This window comes from Pyxicephalus adspersus, chromosome 2 (genome assembly GCF_032062135.1).
Source record: "Pyxicephalus adspersus chromosome 2, UCB_Pads_2.0, whole genome shotgun sequence".
NCBI classification, from domain to species: Eukaryota; Metazoa; Chordata; class Amphibia; order Anura; family Pyxicephalidae; genus Pyxicephalus; species Pyxicephalus adspersus.
Genome location: NC_092859.1, coordinates 119,670,343 through 119,687,789, shown reverse-complemented (window position 1 = coordinate 119,687,789; position 17,447 = coordinate 119,670,343). Strand labels below are relative to the sequence as shown.

The 17,447-nt window shown below is 37.3% G+C and overlaps 1 protein-coding gene across 2 annotated transcripts in view; it reads left to right on the top strand.

The window, feature by feature from the left end:
- The window catches only part of ICE2 (interactor of little elongation complex ELL subunit 2), a gene marked incomplete at its 5' end in the record, with an annotated part of 40,427 nt that overhangs the window by 13,470 nt on the left and 9,510 nt on the right, over nt 1–17,447 (top strand). Inside the window, 3 exon segments of one of the 2 annotated variants that reach the window (XM_072402174.1) lie at nt 8,502–8,586; nt 9,494–9,544; nt 12,621–12,879. In XM_072402174.1, coding sequence (XP_072258275.1) covers nt 8,502–8,586; nt 9,494–9,544; nt 12,621–12,879 — 395 coding nt within the window. 2 annotated transcript variants of the gene reach the window in all.

Below are 17,447 nucleotides of genomic sequence, written 5' to 3'. Positions count from 1 at the left end.
TGTCTAGAGGCACCAGGCAAGGTTGTCCTTTTTCTCTAATTTTGTTTAACTTAGCTCTGGACCCTCTTTTAAGACTCCTAGAATCATTACTGAGTTTTGAAGGTATAAAAGTGGGTGCATGTACTCTAAAATTGACTGCTTTTACAGATAATTTATTATTATACATATCCAATCCTAAACATAGCCTAACTCCTATATTAGAACTGATTTTTCAATATGGTCCTTTTTCTGGATATAGTATATATTTGGACAAATCTAGAGCCTTGTATTTGGCTAAATTTGTGTGACCAGCCTGGAGTGCACGCTATCCTTTCATTTGGTATAAGGAGAAAATACAATATTTGGGAGTCAAATTACTGAAAACCCCCTAGAAATTGTATTCACAAAATATGACACCTAATATATCACAACATCTCCGCAACTGGTCTAATTTACCAGTGTCTTATCTGGGCCGAATTAGTTTGATAAAAATGATCGTTTTCCCTAAACTGCTATATATTCTTCAATTGTTACCGCTAGTGCTTACAAAACCTGATCTTAAGAATATTTATAAATTATTCCGTGATTTCATATGGGGAAATAAAAGAGCTAGACTTAGTCTTGGCATCCTACACCAATGTACCCGGCATGGATGAACTAATTTTCCTGATATTGAATTGTATAATGCAGCTTCTATTGTACGTTATATAAAAGATTGGCTACACGACACCTGTAACTACGCTAATTCTACTTTGAACAAGCAAACTATCCTTAATCTGAATTTGAGATATTTATCCATATCCTCAAAGACTTGTTATCAGAGGAGGTTCTATCTAATCCTTTATTATGGTCTTGTTGGCAGATTTGGCACATGATCAGGGGCGGGCAATTGTTAAATGACCCCTCTTCCTTATTTTTTCTCTTTTGGGGTAATCGGGATCTTCCCCACTTAATGTCTTCTATATTTCAAAGATGGCCATCCTTTCCAACCATCACCATCCAATCATTGGTGGACCGCGATACAAAGCGTCCACTCTCTTTTGAAAAAGCAGCCGCGGAGTACCCTTTTTTGAGGTCAACGTTGTACATTTTTATGCAAATGTAATCTTATACCTCAAGAGTTCCTAAATCCCTATCTGTAAATTATTGTAAAAATTCACTTGACACTTTACTATTGAAAGGTAACCCTTCTAGGAAAGCAATTACTGAAAGTTATAGAATGCTCAGAATCCCATTAGACTATTCTACCAGGAAAATTGGCATTGTAAAATGGACGGAGCACTTTCCCACTAAGTCAGCAGAAGATGTTAATCTTGCTTTCTGTAGAGCATGGAAGGTTCTCCCGTCGGCTATATGTAGGCAGATGACCCTTAAAATGTTCCATGGGGCGTATATTTCTCTGCACCGTGCATACCTGATGGGTTATAATCCTACTAGTAAGTGTCCCAAATGTACACATCAAAATGTGGGTTTGTACCATGCTTTTTGGAACTGGAGTAAAAGATTATGGCATTCAGTGGCCTAGGATGTTACTTCATCCTTGACCAATTATGTACCCTTAACATCTGAATGGGTAATACTGGGTTCATTTGATTTAATTGCAGCGAGAATTACCAGAGGCAGCAGAACTTTATCTATTGTTTCTTTAGTGGCAAAAAAAACAATATTGCATAAATGGATAGACTCAGATCCACAAACATTAGGTCTTTTTGGAGTAAATTTGGATCTTGTTTTTAAAATGGCCTGGATAAAAGCTTCCTTAGAAAAAGAGTCCAGGGTTTCAGTTTTTTTTTTTTTTTTAGCCTATGAATCTTTTTTAGAAACTCAACCCTATTCTATAAAAGCACAAATTATGAAAACTTTTGAACATACTTCATGGTATACCTTAAGAATGTTAGACATTAATCCCCCAATACTTATAGATGTTGATTGATTCTTGCAATTGTAAACACTGATTTGTTTTTTTGGACTGTTGGAATAAACTGATGAAACTTTTTTTTTTTCCTTTATAATGTTTGTAACCTTGTTTTTTCTCCTGTTAATTTGCTCTATACTAAAAAGCTATGGATATCAATGTAGTTAGGATACCTTTGTCTAGCAACGATATGCCAGTCTGGTGACACTGAAACCTGACTGGGGATATTTGATTCTAAATTTGTGTATGTCCTAATTATGTATGAATGAAAACTGTATGAATACATAATTCGTTTCTCAAACAATTAACTCCGAGCCTCAAACCTCTTTCTTTTCATCTCCTTACCAATTTTCCTCTTTTAATTAAACTTGCCTGTCTTTGCTATGTCGTGGCAACAGCATCCTAACCCGGTCCTTTTTTTTTGGTTCAGGATCTTTGGTCATTTTGATTGCCTGGGTGGGAATAATGTAGATCTCACATATACGCTTAGGAGTGCAGTCATTCCCAGTGAGGTGTGCATACACAGATTAATGTACATTAAAGGAAAATGTGCAGACAAACCAGAAAAATTGTTTTATTGCAATATTATGTTATTAATATTAATATAATAATGGGACATTACCTAACTGTTCTGCAAAAGATAACCTGCCTTCTCACATTTTTTTATTTTTTCCATTTAGTTCAGCTTTATTCTTGGCTTATACTTGACTCTTCAGTGTATTCCTGCTTCTCTTGTCACTGTCAGTGTATTCTTCTCTTCTTGTCACTGTCACTGTATTTTATATTTCTTGGTCTCCTGTATGCAGAGCGGGTGTAGCAGGAAAGCATTGAACTATACACAAACTGTTATAGTCTGCTTCTGCTTTTACAGTTCCAACTGTGTCTCATCCAGGCTTGCACTCCTAAGTAATGTTACTACTAGTGCCAGGTTTTGTCTGCAGTTGCTGAAAGTGTGGGAAAGTACTGTACAGTAGACTGCTATGTCTAATCTACTTTTTCCCTGCTGCACTACCCTGTATAAAGGTGGAGGAAGGATAATGATAAAAGGCACAATCGGGCGGTAGTATGGATTGAATACTCCCCTGTCCCAATGCCAAAAGAGGGTTAAGTGATGCTGTTGGGCAGATGGGGAAGGTGTGATCCATTAAATGGATAGAAATAAAATTGTCAGTATTGGCCATCTAGTCACCTTGGTTTCCTAGGCTTATGCACAAGTCAAACAGTTTTTCCTGATTTCCCAGGATATTCAAGTATTTTCATATGTCTTCCTCAGGCTGAGAGCTCAAGTAGTCTACCATCAGGAACCTTGGTACAACAGTGTGGCTTTTCATACAGTATATCTGCAAACCTATGCATCGAACCCTCTGTTGTTTTTATTTTATAAAATATCTAAATATTTGAAACTTTTTATCAGCAGGTTTTCTGTAGTGACTAGTTGAAATGAGCTTTGAAAATTTATATTGTTTTAGATGCCAGGTAGTTGTCACAACATATGGCCGTTTGGAAGAGTCCTGCTTTTACTTGTGTAGCATTAGTGGATATTAGTCTGTGTATTTTCAAAATGGCCCTTAGTCTTTGTAGGTGCCGGCAGTGCTGCACATGTGATTTGCAAACAGGATTGTGCTACAAAAAGCATCATGATATCTTCCATATATAATTACAGCTCTATCTCTGATTATATGTGTGTCTGCCTCTTTAACTGGGACAGAACTAGTCCAGTTGTGCTGTTTGTTCTGGATGTTCATATATGTTATATCCACTGCCAAATACCCAAAAAGAGGCTAATGGTACCTATTATGAGTAGAGTTCCAGCTGAAAGCACATAAATCAGAATAAATAATGATTAAAGTTCATATCGTTGAGAGTAACAACAGACCATTATCAAAAATAAAAAAGTATCCTATCTTGTCCAAGTTATAGTTAATCCAATAGAGTGTGTTTATTCCAGCAAATACGCCCATACTCTGTCAAAGTAACCTCTATTGCCTTTCGCATTACCCATTGGCATAGGTGGCCTTGTACAAGTGTGCAAAAGGGTTAATGATGGCTGACAAGTTTGGAGGTTCAGGTTTATTCCAATAAAGCATATTCATTTTCCTTGCCTATACTGTATTTTATCCTTGGCCTTGGCTGCCATTACTTGTGCTTGGGTATGATGCAAAGCCAACTAATTAATAAAATAATCTTGATCTCCAAAAAGATGATGATTGGATGGCATAGTATTTTGCCAAAAAGGCATTTATTAAAAAATAAAAAATGAAGAAAAAGTTTGCTAGCAGCCATGGTGATGCATGTATGACCCATGACTTTATTGGTCCCCAGGGCCATAACCAGGACATTCTCATAGCACAGGCCACCGACAACTAAAATAGATACAAGTGTGGTGATACAGTAGGGGGTCATATGCAGGGCCAAGACTTTGTACCAGTTGTAAAGTTTACAAAGTCTCTGATGATGAGAACAGGAGGTGCACACACACAGGGGAAAACATCTGCAAATGATTTTCATGGAGCGATAGTCGTATTAGGCTACTGAGGAGCACTAATCTCTGCAGGATACATTTGATCTATCTTGGTTATAAGGATGTGATTGAAGGGACAAATGCTATGATAAATTAGGTACACAGACAAATGTGCATGTTGGGTAAAGTCGTTATGAGTCAGTGTATCCCTCATCCTGTATGAATACTACATTTCCTCCTCTGCAGGGAAGTTTGTTTTGTTTTGTAGTTGCCATAGAAATGCCCCTCCCTGTGGCTCTCACATTTGTGAGTTCTATCATTTCCAGTATAAGGTGCGATCAAAAGATAAACTTAGATGGAGAACAAAGCTGAATCTCATAGTTTATATTATGGTGTGCCAACCATTTATATATATCTATACTGTACATTTTGTGATGGCTTCACAAACCATACCACATTAGGGAAAAAAAGGTAAAGTTTGCCTTTTGCTTGCTTTGGAGAACAGAAAATAGTGATAATTAGAGATCTTTCAGTCATGCGGGTTTTTGTTAACCTCTATCCATGAAATATTTTTTGGCATAACAATAAAAGAACTACTAATCTGCTTTGTGAAATCTGCAAAAAACAAGGCATCTGTCTTAAATGAATCCTGAGTGTTTGAAGCCAGAGACCGTACAAGCGCTCTGTGTATATATTGATAACTGAGCCCATGCAGCAGGCGGCTTTGTGCCTTATTGTGAATCTGGCAGATTTAATGTTCCCTTTTTCCAGATATGAGTCAGTAAGACCGCAGCGTGTGCAGCTGTGTAAGATATCCCCCTGGTATCCACAGCTGTGCCGTTACTGTTATTCTCCTCTAACAGTCAGTGCAAATATAGTGTAACTTGGTGAACTTAGTCTGTCCCATAAACTGTGCTATTTTGTAAGATATTTTAAGCTGGTAGTCTGCCGGTGTGACTGCAGAAACCACAATGTCATGTGTCACCACCTTCCCTTCATACAGAAAATAACCACAGGGTGTGATAGCATCTTTTAGCAAAGATTTTCTGCATACTGCACAACTTCATCCATATACTTGAAGTTTACATTATCTTTGCTTATCTATTTAACCTCTTGAAATACAAATGTGTATTTGTGATGCACAGATATGTGGCCTTTGTAGTAGGATCCATCGCATTTGTATTGACACAGTCTGTAATGGTAAGTCAGTAAGTGGTCCCTATTTCCAGCACCTAGTTAAATTAATCACATCATGTTTATTCCTAAATTTTGATGGTTTTTTATTGAATGTTTATTAATGTGGCTGTATATTTTTGTGTTTAGAGAAATGAATACCAAATCATGGGTGGGTCCCTTTTTCACTGAAATGACTACAGTAGATTAAAGTGTAGTTGATATGAGTTACTGCATCTTGCACATTATTTTTGCAGTTTGTGATATTGATTGTAATATTTGGCTCCTTTCTGGTATAAGAGCTTAGAATGAGTTCAGTGCTGGTGCTGAGTCAGAAGTTATTCTAAATGGTATTTAGTTTTGAGGGAAGCAGTTTAGGAGAATATGACATCAAGGAAAACCATGTGAGTGGGCGGCAGAGCCTGAATAGATCTACAACAAAGGGAAACGCCTTGCTTGTAGGAGATGTTCCCTCTGCAGAATTATGCTGTCCTCTGAATTCTGTATTTCTTTATCTTGAAATGCTACTCCAAAATATTGTCATCATTCCTGTATTTTGTGTTTGGTATAAAGTGGATCTGTAAAGTACCACAATGACTACAAAATAAGGCAAAATAATGTACACACATCAGATGATTCTTGTTAATCTTAATAGTCTTAGGACTGATATCAGATGGGAATCTGGCGTGTGTATAGCACTCGTTATCCATCCTGGCAGATCCACAATCATAATGAAACTGAAGGGGAGAGAGGGCATCAGGGTTCCGCTCTGTTGTTCTCCCTCCACCCCTCTCCGTAGAGCAGAATGGTGCTGTGTGTACAGCGCTTGTTCATGCATCGTGCAGTCTTTTGTCGTTGGAAAGGAACATGAAAGCTCCTTTTCCCTCTGATGCTCCATGTTGTGGCCAGGCCCTCGGCATCCTTGCTAAAAAATTAAAGCTACAGGTTCTGCATTATAACGGATGATGTCGGCTTGTGACCGCGGCACAGAGCACCTTGGAGAAGAAGGTGCTGGCTGGTAGCACAGAGTAGGAGTTTGCAGGAGAAAGGGAGTAAGACAAATAAAAGTTCTTTTTACATAGCCCCCCTAGGCAAATACATTTACCTCCTGCAGTTTGGTGGTAGGTTTATTTCCTACTAAGGATGGGCTTTAGTTGTAATGAATACATTAACCCTGTTTGACACAATACTTTACTTACTATACACTATAGCTATATATATATACTATAGCTATAAGCTCTGCCTATACCAAATGTTAAAGTCTCTTGTTGGGAAGCCACACCTTTCCTAAACACTGCCCTGACGGCCTTTCCAACACCCCCCCACACACACATACTCGCCAGCATTGTGCTGGCATTTTTTTTAGAAGGCGTGCCTGTTTAATTATCTGCATGTAATGTACTTGCAATGTTTTTAAGATTAATTTTGCCTAAGCTTTCACTCATATTAAAGACCACATTAGTTACTTATTTATGAAGCTTTGCAATGATAGTGGCTTGTTGAAGGTATTGCATCTCAGGCAAGTTTTCTCAGCAGTTTTCTTGCCAGCGTACTGTTCATAAATAGCAAGATTGAATCTGCAGTCGGTTTTATTGTAATAGGAAAGTTACCTTAAGGGGAAAGGCTTCCCTAAAATCTCAATACATTTTGTAGACCAAAACACATGCTGTCCCACTTCCATTGACTGTACCTAAGAATTCCATCTCCCCATTCTCTAATACCTGGGACCTTTTACTAACAGTACAGTAACCTTAAATGGCCATTGAACCTAGATAATTTATTGAAGTTATTTTCAAAATTTGTGGAACTTTTCTTTTTTAACTTTTAATTCAGCCAACCCACTCCATGTGCCACAGAGGCACTTGGCTGACTGTTCCAAGGAGAAATGGATTCTTTCAGCTTGACATTGCTTTCTTTTTTCCTCCACTGCAGTTAAATAACAACATATTCAATAACCGTTTCTACCCTATTCTTTCCCAGTCATGTTGTCTAGAAATTACAAGAAGGTATAATAAAGAAAGATCGAGGTAAATGCATAGAAACTGGTAGCTGTGCTAAATGTGTGCTCATATACTGTCCGCTTATTGGATAACTGTATTTTTATTAAAAGTATAGTTATCTTGTTTCCTTCTTTTTCCTATACAGAATCATACTTGTGAGATTTGTGTGATGGGTGAGATCCCAATATTCCCTGGCAGTCGTGGGTCTTCCATTCACATTTGCCAGCACCTGCACAGTGTAGTTGCAAAGACTTCTATGAAGTGGGTAACTAGGATAACTGTACTTGAAAGTCCAGTAATCCTTTAAAAAGAACTACAGTCTGAAATCTGTGCATAAAAAGGGAACTTGATAGCAGTATTGTCTGTGGTCTCCCTGTGGATGTTTCCCAATTTATCTTTGACTTGCTATGCTTTGTTATGCACAGCTTCTATGTAGGAGAGGGGGTCATTTTGGTGGAAGCAGAGCGACCAGCAAGATGAACAGTGAACCTCACAGTAGTACCATTACAAGATATCACCCAGAGAGAGAGTATCACCCTAGTGGCACCTTGCAATTACCACTGCAGAAATACAGCTATGAAGATGTATTTATAGGAGTGCATAAGCACCATCACCTACTAGAGAGCATACTGATATTTTTAGGAAGAATTCCAGAAAAAGGAAACATTTGTCAGGGTACTGCTTAGTAACAGTTACCAATTTTACGTATATTATACAAATCTGGAACCACATTTAGGGATTAAACTCATAAACTATATTGTTAAACATTTGGACATGAATAAAAAAAAAAAGTAGCAGACATGTTTGTAACTACTACTTACTCAGAATGGATTGGGGTACTAATAAATCAATGCCTTTTGCAGGATATTGGAAAATACTCTCCAGTAACATTGTGCATTGCCAGTTTGTTCATTGTTTGTTACCGAAGGACTTAAACTCCTAAAATATTTTTTGTATCTTATTTTTTTTTTAGGTCATGTTGATGCCTTCACTTCAAAGTTCTTCATGTTAGAAGAAGTCCCTGCACAGAAACTAAATGAGAAAATCAGTACCTTCAAGTAAGTGTGACTATATTGGTGGGATTGGGTTTTTTTTGATCGCAGTGTAAATAGAAAACCTACCCAGAAGTCCTATTTCAGTTACAGATAGGGTCTGGTGGGCTGAATCGCTATAACTTCTTCAACTTCCTATGGCGTTAGGCAGTATGGGTTTCTGGCTTTTGGGTATTTCAACAACTTTAGTTCCATTCTGCGTATCATACATATATGAATGTCGGTCATGTGACACCTGGCTGTCTGAGAAAAGCAGATGTATTATCCAGATTACCAACCATTAAAGTTTAAAAGAATTACAGCAGAGACTGTTGATCCAGGGAACTTCTGGTTGCCTTATGGGGTCAGATGGGAATCCCCCCTACCCCAGTTGTAGTAAATTGAACCAACTGATTGAATCCAATTGAATCAACTATGCATATAGGGTTCTATCTGGAATGTGCTGGTTTCTAGTATGTCTATTTCCTTAGTGGTTCAACTAAATGGTCTTGTGTGTTTTTTCAGCCTATGTTACAAAAATTGATACACAGTTATTACTTGACCTTGCAAGTATAAAACCTGTAAATGCTACTTAAGGGCAGACGTGAAAAATCAAGTCTTTTGTTTTGCCTGGCAGGTCTGTGTTTTAAGGCAGAGCAATACTAATCCTTTAAAAGTGTAAAGACTTCCATAAATGTATTTTATCTGCTCATTCAGCGGTTTGCTACTCATTACTAGGATCCATTAGAAATTTGGGTAAGTAATATACTGTACATGCACCTGGCAACAGACATGCCACATTTCCTAATAGAAGAAAGTCTTATTTCATGCACAAGGGCCTGCATACCCATCTGGTTATTTAAACTGTTTATTTTATTAGGAGTACATTGTTTGCCTTTGCTGTATAGTAACATGCAGTCTGTTCTCTGCACAGGCCTGCCATCTGCCTCAATATTCTTCGCCATATTTTAAAATGGCTAACTTGGTGAGTACTAAATTGACATTCATTTGTTTCTTTTTAATGTTAACTGGTTTTTCCATGCTGTTTTGCCCTACTATAGTTCCATGTATTCATGGACATCCACATTGCACTTACATCGAACATACTGAAGGACCATCTCTGGATGTTTAGACAAATGTTTATCGAAAATTACATCTCTGTCTCACTAAGCACTCTTTTATTGATTATGTCTAAGCTATCACTTTGCAAATTGTTTTGTAATGGATACCATCAAAGGCTCCAAAACAAGAGGAAATGTGTTTTTGACAGACTGATACACAGCTATACAAACAAGTTATGTCACTGTAGGGTATATAGGAGGGTATAAGAAAAAGATGACTCATTCAGGAAGGTTACTCTCTAAAATATCCTTACAGCTACCTTTCATTCATATCTGTAGCAATAAAATAAAATGCTGCAAGGAATAATGGTTAAACTAGCTGGTGAAAATGTCGAATTATTCTGTAAATTTAGGTTTATTTTTCGTATCACTGATAGTAATAAAATATAGTTCCATCTGCACACATTAAAAGGAAAGCATCCTTTTATATCATTATTTCTGTCAGGGCTTCCATGTAGTGGAAATCCTTATGTATATTTAGGCACTAAACAGCTATTGGTAATAAAAACCTATTTAAATAAAATGTGAAACACATACAATGACAAAGACATACAACCGATCCTTTTTCATAATTCGAGCCTGTTATATAGCTACTATGCAATTCACTCCACAAATTACAGTGCAAGAGGACAGTTGTATTTTGCATACTGGTGTCATTTAATACTGTCACTCATGTTTGCTGCATATTATAGCTCCCTTTTTCTTTTTACCTTCTCATCAAACCATTCAGACACATACCTCCAGGTATTTAGAGAGCTGGCCCAAGCCAACTCATTTACTGCAGACCAGTATTGCTATTATGTGATCTTCCAATGTACTGTAACTTTTTGGAGCGGTTTCCTAAACATATTTGTTAATATATGAGATATAACTTATGATCTGATAAGTGTTTTTGCTGTTTAGTAATAGTCCAACAACTAATAAATGCCATAGTTACAAGTAATTAGTAAATGGCATGTAGATTATGGAACTTTATCTTTCAGTTTTTTAAAGCGGGATAGATACATTTGCAGGTATAGCAGAAAACTTATTTAATCCCTTTTTCTGCCATCACCCACAACTCATACAGCAGAATAGAACTGTTTACAGCATGCAAAGTTGGTATTTTTTATGGCAATTGCTTTTGGTTAAAATGGCCCTGACAATGGTAACTTGGACTCCCCCTACAATCAGGAATAGCTCTCTTATCGATCTTGTCTGCAGAAGTGCTGTTGACTGTTATGTGTGATTTTTTTGGCACCACTCCTGGCAAATTCTATCCAACCTGTCCACAACTCTAGTGGTGTCTGAGTTTGACTGTAAAAGCTTTTTCTGATGCTGAACCATTTCAGTCCAATTCAGGTAAACATAGTCCTGAGGAGTCCTTCTTCTGCCATTACTTCATAATGAAGTGCATACTACCCTAAAACTTGAGAAGCAGCCTGTAGCTAGTGCCCTGGATGTGTTTGGATTGATTTTAGAAGATCTAAGGACCATTCCACTGTACATATTGTTAGTCTTCCCTGTCACTTAGACCAACAGCAATCAGACAATATCTTTGTGCCCCCTAAGGAGCTGTTGGCACTCTAACCATTTAAGGAGGCATTTACGAAGTGAACTATACCACAGCAGTTTCTAACTTTAAGAAGGTGACGTTAAAGGATATCTTATTCTTTAGTGCCCCATCGATAAGATGTTAAAATCCCTCCTTAGAGCTCTTATTGGTAGGACAAGCCATGATATTAACATTCTCAGATTAGCAGACCTGGGTTTAAAGGTAATGTCCCAAGGTAATAAAATGAGTTTCGGTCTTTCCAAATCACTGTAAACACTGTACAGGTTAGCAGACCTCCCTTGTTCCATATCAAGTCTGTTTGACCTGGAGATCTTGTTAAAGGGCCATTTCATTGTTTCTTTTTTCAGCCTGTTCACCATCCCCAAGCTCAAAGTGGAGATATCTTGCTTATCCGGGACTTGAACATTCTACAAAAAGTTCCTATAAAATCTTCCAGACCCGTGATCACCTCACTTAACCAGCACTAATAATAAATTATTATTGGTCAATATCAGAGTAAAGTGTAAACAAAAATTGCAAAGTATATAAAGATGAAAAAATATTTAATCATTAAATCATTACTTTATATAAACAACCAATAAATGTGTAACATACCTGTACATTCATAACCTAAAAATAACACACAATTGGGATTTACAGATGAGTAACAAAATGATATAATGGTTGGACATTAAGTGTGCTCATAATAAGTGCCCCATTAGAGATTATAGTAATGTACTCAATGTTATTCCTGTATAGTGATAAACGGGTAATACCATAAACGTTTTAAACATAAGTAGTGTATAAATTTATATTTTAGGTATAGAAAAAAAGGGAAGCAATTATGTTATTGTTATTACACTACACCATGTTCCTGCTTGGGGGATTGCCCATTACTATGAGTCATGGTGACCAAGTCTGGCCAAAGATTTAGAATAGTCACTGGAATCATGGTAAAAACATATTTCAATGGAGAGCCCGTTTTGCTGACCTCCACACATTTCAGGTCTTTGAACAGAAAGGTGAGCTTTGAGGAATGAGGAAGCTGTTAACAATGAACCTGAGATTCTAAAATTTCAACACTCTGGCTGGATTTTGCTTTAACTTTACACAATTTTATATTCTACCTTCAGTAGACAGTTTTGTAGTTATTATGTGTTTACATGCTCCTAAGCGATTTGATCATCATATTTTGCAAAATTAAGAGACCTACATTATGCTATGTAGTTTTTTTTTGTTTTTTTGTTTTTTTTTAGAGAGAGAATTTTAAGTTTTTTAACATGTTCTTATTTTGATATTCAGAGGAGTAATAGATATTATGATATTATATTGTGTGTTCTCTTATCTATATGTGTACTATTTACTGAACAGTACATTTCCTTTATTATTGTGTATAACATTTACAGCAGTCTGGATGATGGGTCTTACCTGCTGAGCCATGCCTCTAAGGACTCCTCGGTGTGCCTTTATAAAACTGGCACTGATAAAACAAGTGGAACGTATAACTTGCATGAAGCTCACAGTAACCCTCCTAAAGCACCTTCCTCCCTCTCTGTTCCCTGGGTGCCACTGAATCCCAACCTGTTGTTAAGCTACCATATCCATCATGGTCGTCCCCCTTGCACCTTCCCACCTGTTCCAGTGGTGAATACAGGAAATCCTAAGGTAATATAATCTTTTTCTTTTTGTTTTTTGTTAAATTCATTTGTTTAAAATCAATAAACAAATTTTAGGAGAAATAATGTTATTGCTGATTTCCCCTTTTAAAAATGCTGGTTGGTGTGCTGTTATGCTGATCCTATTAGCGTCATACCTTTTGTGCAAATTAGCAGTTTTGATGTCGATTTGACTCCTTTAGCTTACATACCTACAGGGCAGTATGGTGGCTCTAGGGCACTAGAGGCTTTGCAGCACTAGGGGCCAACTTCAAATCTCGTTCAGGACCCCAACTGCATGGAGTTTGCAGGGTCTCTGTTTGCGTGGGTTTCTTTTGGGTTCTCCCGTTTCCTCCCACCTTCCAAAAACATGCAGTTAGATTAGATTGTGAGCCCCTTTGAGGGACAGCTAGTGACATGACCAATGACTTTGTAAAGTGTTGTGTAATATGTTAGCGCTATATAAATACTGTATAATAATACGCATTATGAGTCAGTGAATACTGAACTGGGGGCAGTCATTTAGCAATTTAAGGTCAGCAATGACAACCCTCATATTTCCCTCAGTATTGGTATTCTTGATAAAGAGAAATCAAAGATATCATGTTCTGTAAGATGTTAACAGAGGATTACTGTGCAGGAAGCGTAACCGTTTTAGTAAATGAATGTAAAATTGTGTGCACATTCCTGACACTGGAGGCAGACATTCTCCACAGGCCTTTGTGTAGGTGTTGTAGTTTCCAGAGCCTGACCTCTTTGTAAACTATATGGCAGCAGATGCGTGTTTGGCAAAATCTTTTACTTTTGTGTTCATTTCTGTTAATTTATTTGTGTGCACTGATATTGAATCAACGTAAAGATCCCCAACTATGAAAATTTAGTTACATTTCCACAGTGTCACATTTCTATCTAAACTCTGAGCACCAAAGTTTTAATTTACATACATTTCTTATTAGCCACTAAGTTATAGTGTATATCCACTTCATGTGCAAGAAATGTCTTTGCAAACCCAGATCTTACCTTTAAAGTTATTGGTTGCATATTCACTGTGCTACACATAGACTGTACAGAGAACAAAGCTGTTGGTGGGTGTTTAATTATAACAGACTACCTGCTAAAAACTACAAGGGATGCATTCAGGAACAGTCAGAACAGATGCAATGAGCAGTCATTATTACAGGAAACATTTACACAAAGCCAAAGTGCCAGAGTTTTTATATTGGTGTACAGTACAGATCTGGAGGAGATACACAAAAGACACAGAGGCACAATTATCAGATGTCGAACAGGATTTTTATGACTTTTTAACCTTTATAAATTATTAATTTGCCTAAAAATTGTTCTTGCGCTATATATAATATAATTTTGGTAATATTTTCCATACATCTGTTTAACACCAGTTCTGAACGTGTAAATAAATCCAGTGTATTTTATTTTCCACTAAAGCAGCTAGTTGCTTAACAAGATTACTTAGAATTGTGGCATGCTGCTTTTACTAGTAGACCAGTATCTATGTGACTATTCTACAAGTTAATCTGATAATGATGATGTGTGAAAGGACACCAAGGTGCCACTTTAAACGCAACTTTAAACCTTTTTATCCATCCATTTCCACTTCTGTGTGTCCAAAAGACCTTGAAACGTAGAAGAAAACTTCTGGCGTTATTAGCTTGGATTGTAAACTCTTCCCCTCCCTTATCACTATCCATTTATATGGTTTTTAAAAAGGAGACGTGGATGGCAATGGCAGCCTCCACGGTTCTCTTTGGTTTTGTTAAGTCTGCAGAAATGATTGCTTGCTTAAAATTCCAAAAGTTATATGTTCTTCCCTTTGTTGGTTTTCTGACGTGTGCAGCACTGTATATTTCATATTTACAAGCCAAATGTATGCTAGGATAAATAAACCCTCATGATTTTACTGTAAGTCTTCCAAGTTCTGTTTTCATGCATCTTAATAACACGTTCAGTTGTCTAACTGTATAACTTTGTTTGTACATCTGGTAAATTCTTTACATCTTCATTGGCATTCATAGGGTACATTTCCAGTGATCTGTCCCCTATTTTTAATTATTTTACTGTCTCTAGTCCGTGTAGCTGGAATGTTCTATTGTAGACACACTGCTGCAGTGGTGTGGTTGGCAAAGTTGTTGCTTGGAGAAGCCAAGGGCCTTCTGCTGTACAGAGGAGGGAGACTGGAGGGAGTAGCATATTTGTAGAGGATGGAATTTGATGTCATTCTTGGATCACAAGCTATGGGCTGCCTGGGATAATTGCTGCAGTCAAAAAGCTGCACAACTCTGCCAATTAATAAACATTTCCCATAGTGCACTGGTACATGTGTACTTGATCCAGTTTTATAAAGCGCTTTGTGCCAAAAAGAAAATGTGTTTCAAAATCTCTGGTTTGTGGCTTTGTCTGCTGCCACATCTTAGTAATTCAGACAAGAGAAGCACACAGCATCCCCTTGTTATTTGAATATTAGAACTATATGCCTTTAAAAATATAATTTTTCTGCAGTATAGCATAAACTCGGACCTTTAACCTTTCTTGAGCTTTTAACACGAGGGAAACCTTGAAATAACTTTCACGCCTTCAGAACCCCTCATATAATTATTATGTCCACAGCTCACTGTACATTAGTTTGGTGATCAGTGGGAAGAATGTCTCCTACATTGTTGGCCAGAGTGAAGAATGTCACCCTTACAGATCATGGGCAGAAATTGCTAATTTCCCATGAAACCCCTAACAACTTCTGGGATTTGAGGATTGCTCTGCCACAGAACTTCTATGGAAAGTGCACCCAGTCTGACACAAACATGTCACATTTTATAAGCGGCCGTAATGTATAGGCACAGAAAATGATCATGTAAAATCAATATATGTGTTTACAAGTTTTGTAGTTTCCTACCCTTTTTATTAAAAGATTAACTATCAAGATATATTAAGGCCTTATTCACAACTGTGCAGTGCTGCTCCACACAGTAACTATGGTAGCAAGTATTGGTGGCCATTATGAATGGCACCCAAAGCCCCTTGCTGGCTGACTTGCAGTGCCACAAGTGCAATACATTGAAATCACATAGATGTGATCACAGGTCTTGGTCAGGACACTGCTTCTCAGCTAGCTGATAACAGCCCGAACAATCACCTCATGGCCTTTTGGATCTACAGAGCATTGGCCATATCTACAGAGCAGTGATATGGGCTAACTTTCCACCCCTACATAGACCCCAGGCTCATCTTTATCTACTGAGGGCCTGGTACTGGTGAAAACTCTTAGGATAACAGGCAGCAAAGGATCAGTGAAATTACTTGCTTTAATCCTCCAGAATCTGGAAACGCTGAGTTGTTATTGCACTGATCTGAGGGAGAAATTAGGGGTAAAAAAAGCAGGTGCCCCATTAAAAAAAAATTTGTCATCTTTTTCCTTCAAATGCTTTCACTTATGAGGCAAGAATTCTACATTTTGTATGCACTCATATGAACCATGCATACATATGCAAATGGAACATTACGCGTAAGTAATGCATGGAGTTTGCAAGTTTCCCCAGTGTTTATGTGGGTTTCCTCCAGGTACTCCGGTTTCCTCCCACATCCCAAAAACATGCTGGTAGGTTAATTGGCCTCTTCCAAAAGTTGACCTTAGACTGTGGTAATGACATATGACTGAGGTAGGAACATTGGATTGTGAGCCCCTTTGTGGAACAGCCAGTGACATGACTATGGACTTTGTGTAGCACTGCGTGCTGTGTTGGCGCTATTTAAATACTGTGTAACAATAATAATAATAAAGTAATGTAGATGTATGTAAACAACAAACACGCATTGGGTATCACAGTGCACAGCAGAATAAGATTAGTAATCTAATGTGGGCCATTAGTTGGAATAAATCTAAACTGATGAGCTGTAAATATTACAAAGCATCACCTATGAACAATTTTAAATATTGTAGTTTTTCACCCACAGTTTTTAAATTTAACACATTTTATATTTATTTACTCTACATAGTCTTGACCTTTTTTTTATCAAAGAAATATTTGTGTTTGTGTTCTCCAAAAAGTTTTAGCAAATATTACTAAACGTAAATTATTTCTTCTGCAGTTTTTTTATTCTACAGGTTCTCTGCTTCAGGAAATTTTTACCATGTGGGGAGTTGAATTTATAGATGGTTGTTTTAGAAGTGTGCACATAAATTTAAAAAATACCATTGGGGAAAGATCAGTGGTCAATAAAAATATTTAATAAAGATATTAAAATATATAGTTGAATTAATCAGAAATGTGTCATATTTACCAGTAGCTGCCAGCATAATGTAGTTTTTTAGTTTGTTTCATATAGAGAAGGAAAGGGTTAAAGCCCCAGTTATTTTTTTTTTTTTTCCTTCTGGTTACTGTTTTCCTTCACTTTGTGTCCTGGAGACACAACAGGAATTTGTGGGGGGGGCTCCCAATGTGAAAACACTTCTAGTCTTAAGCTGGGTACACACTGCCAATTTTTGTCGTTGGAAAGGATCTTTCACGATCCTTTCCAACGACAAGGGAGTGCACGATGCATGAACGATGCTGTACATACAGCACC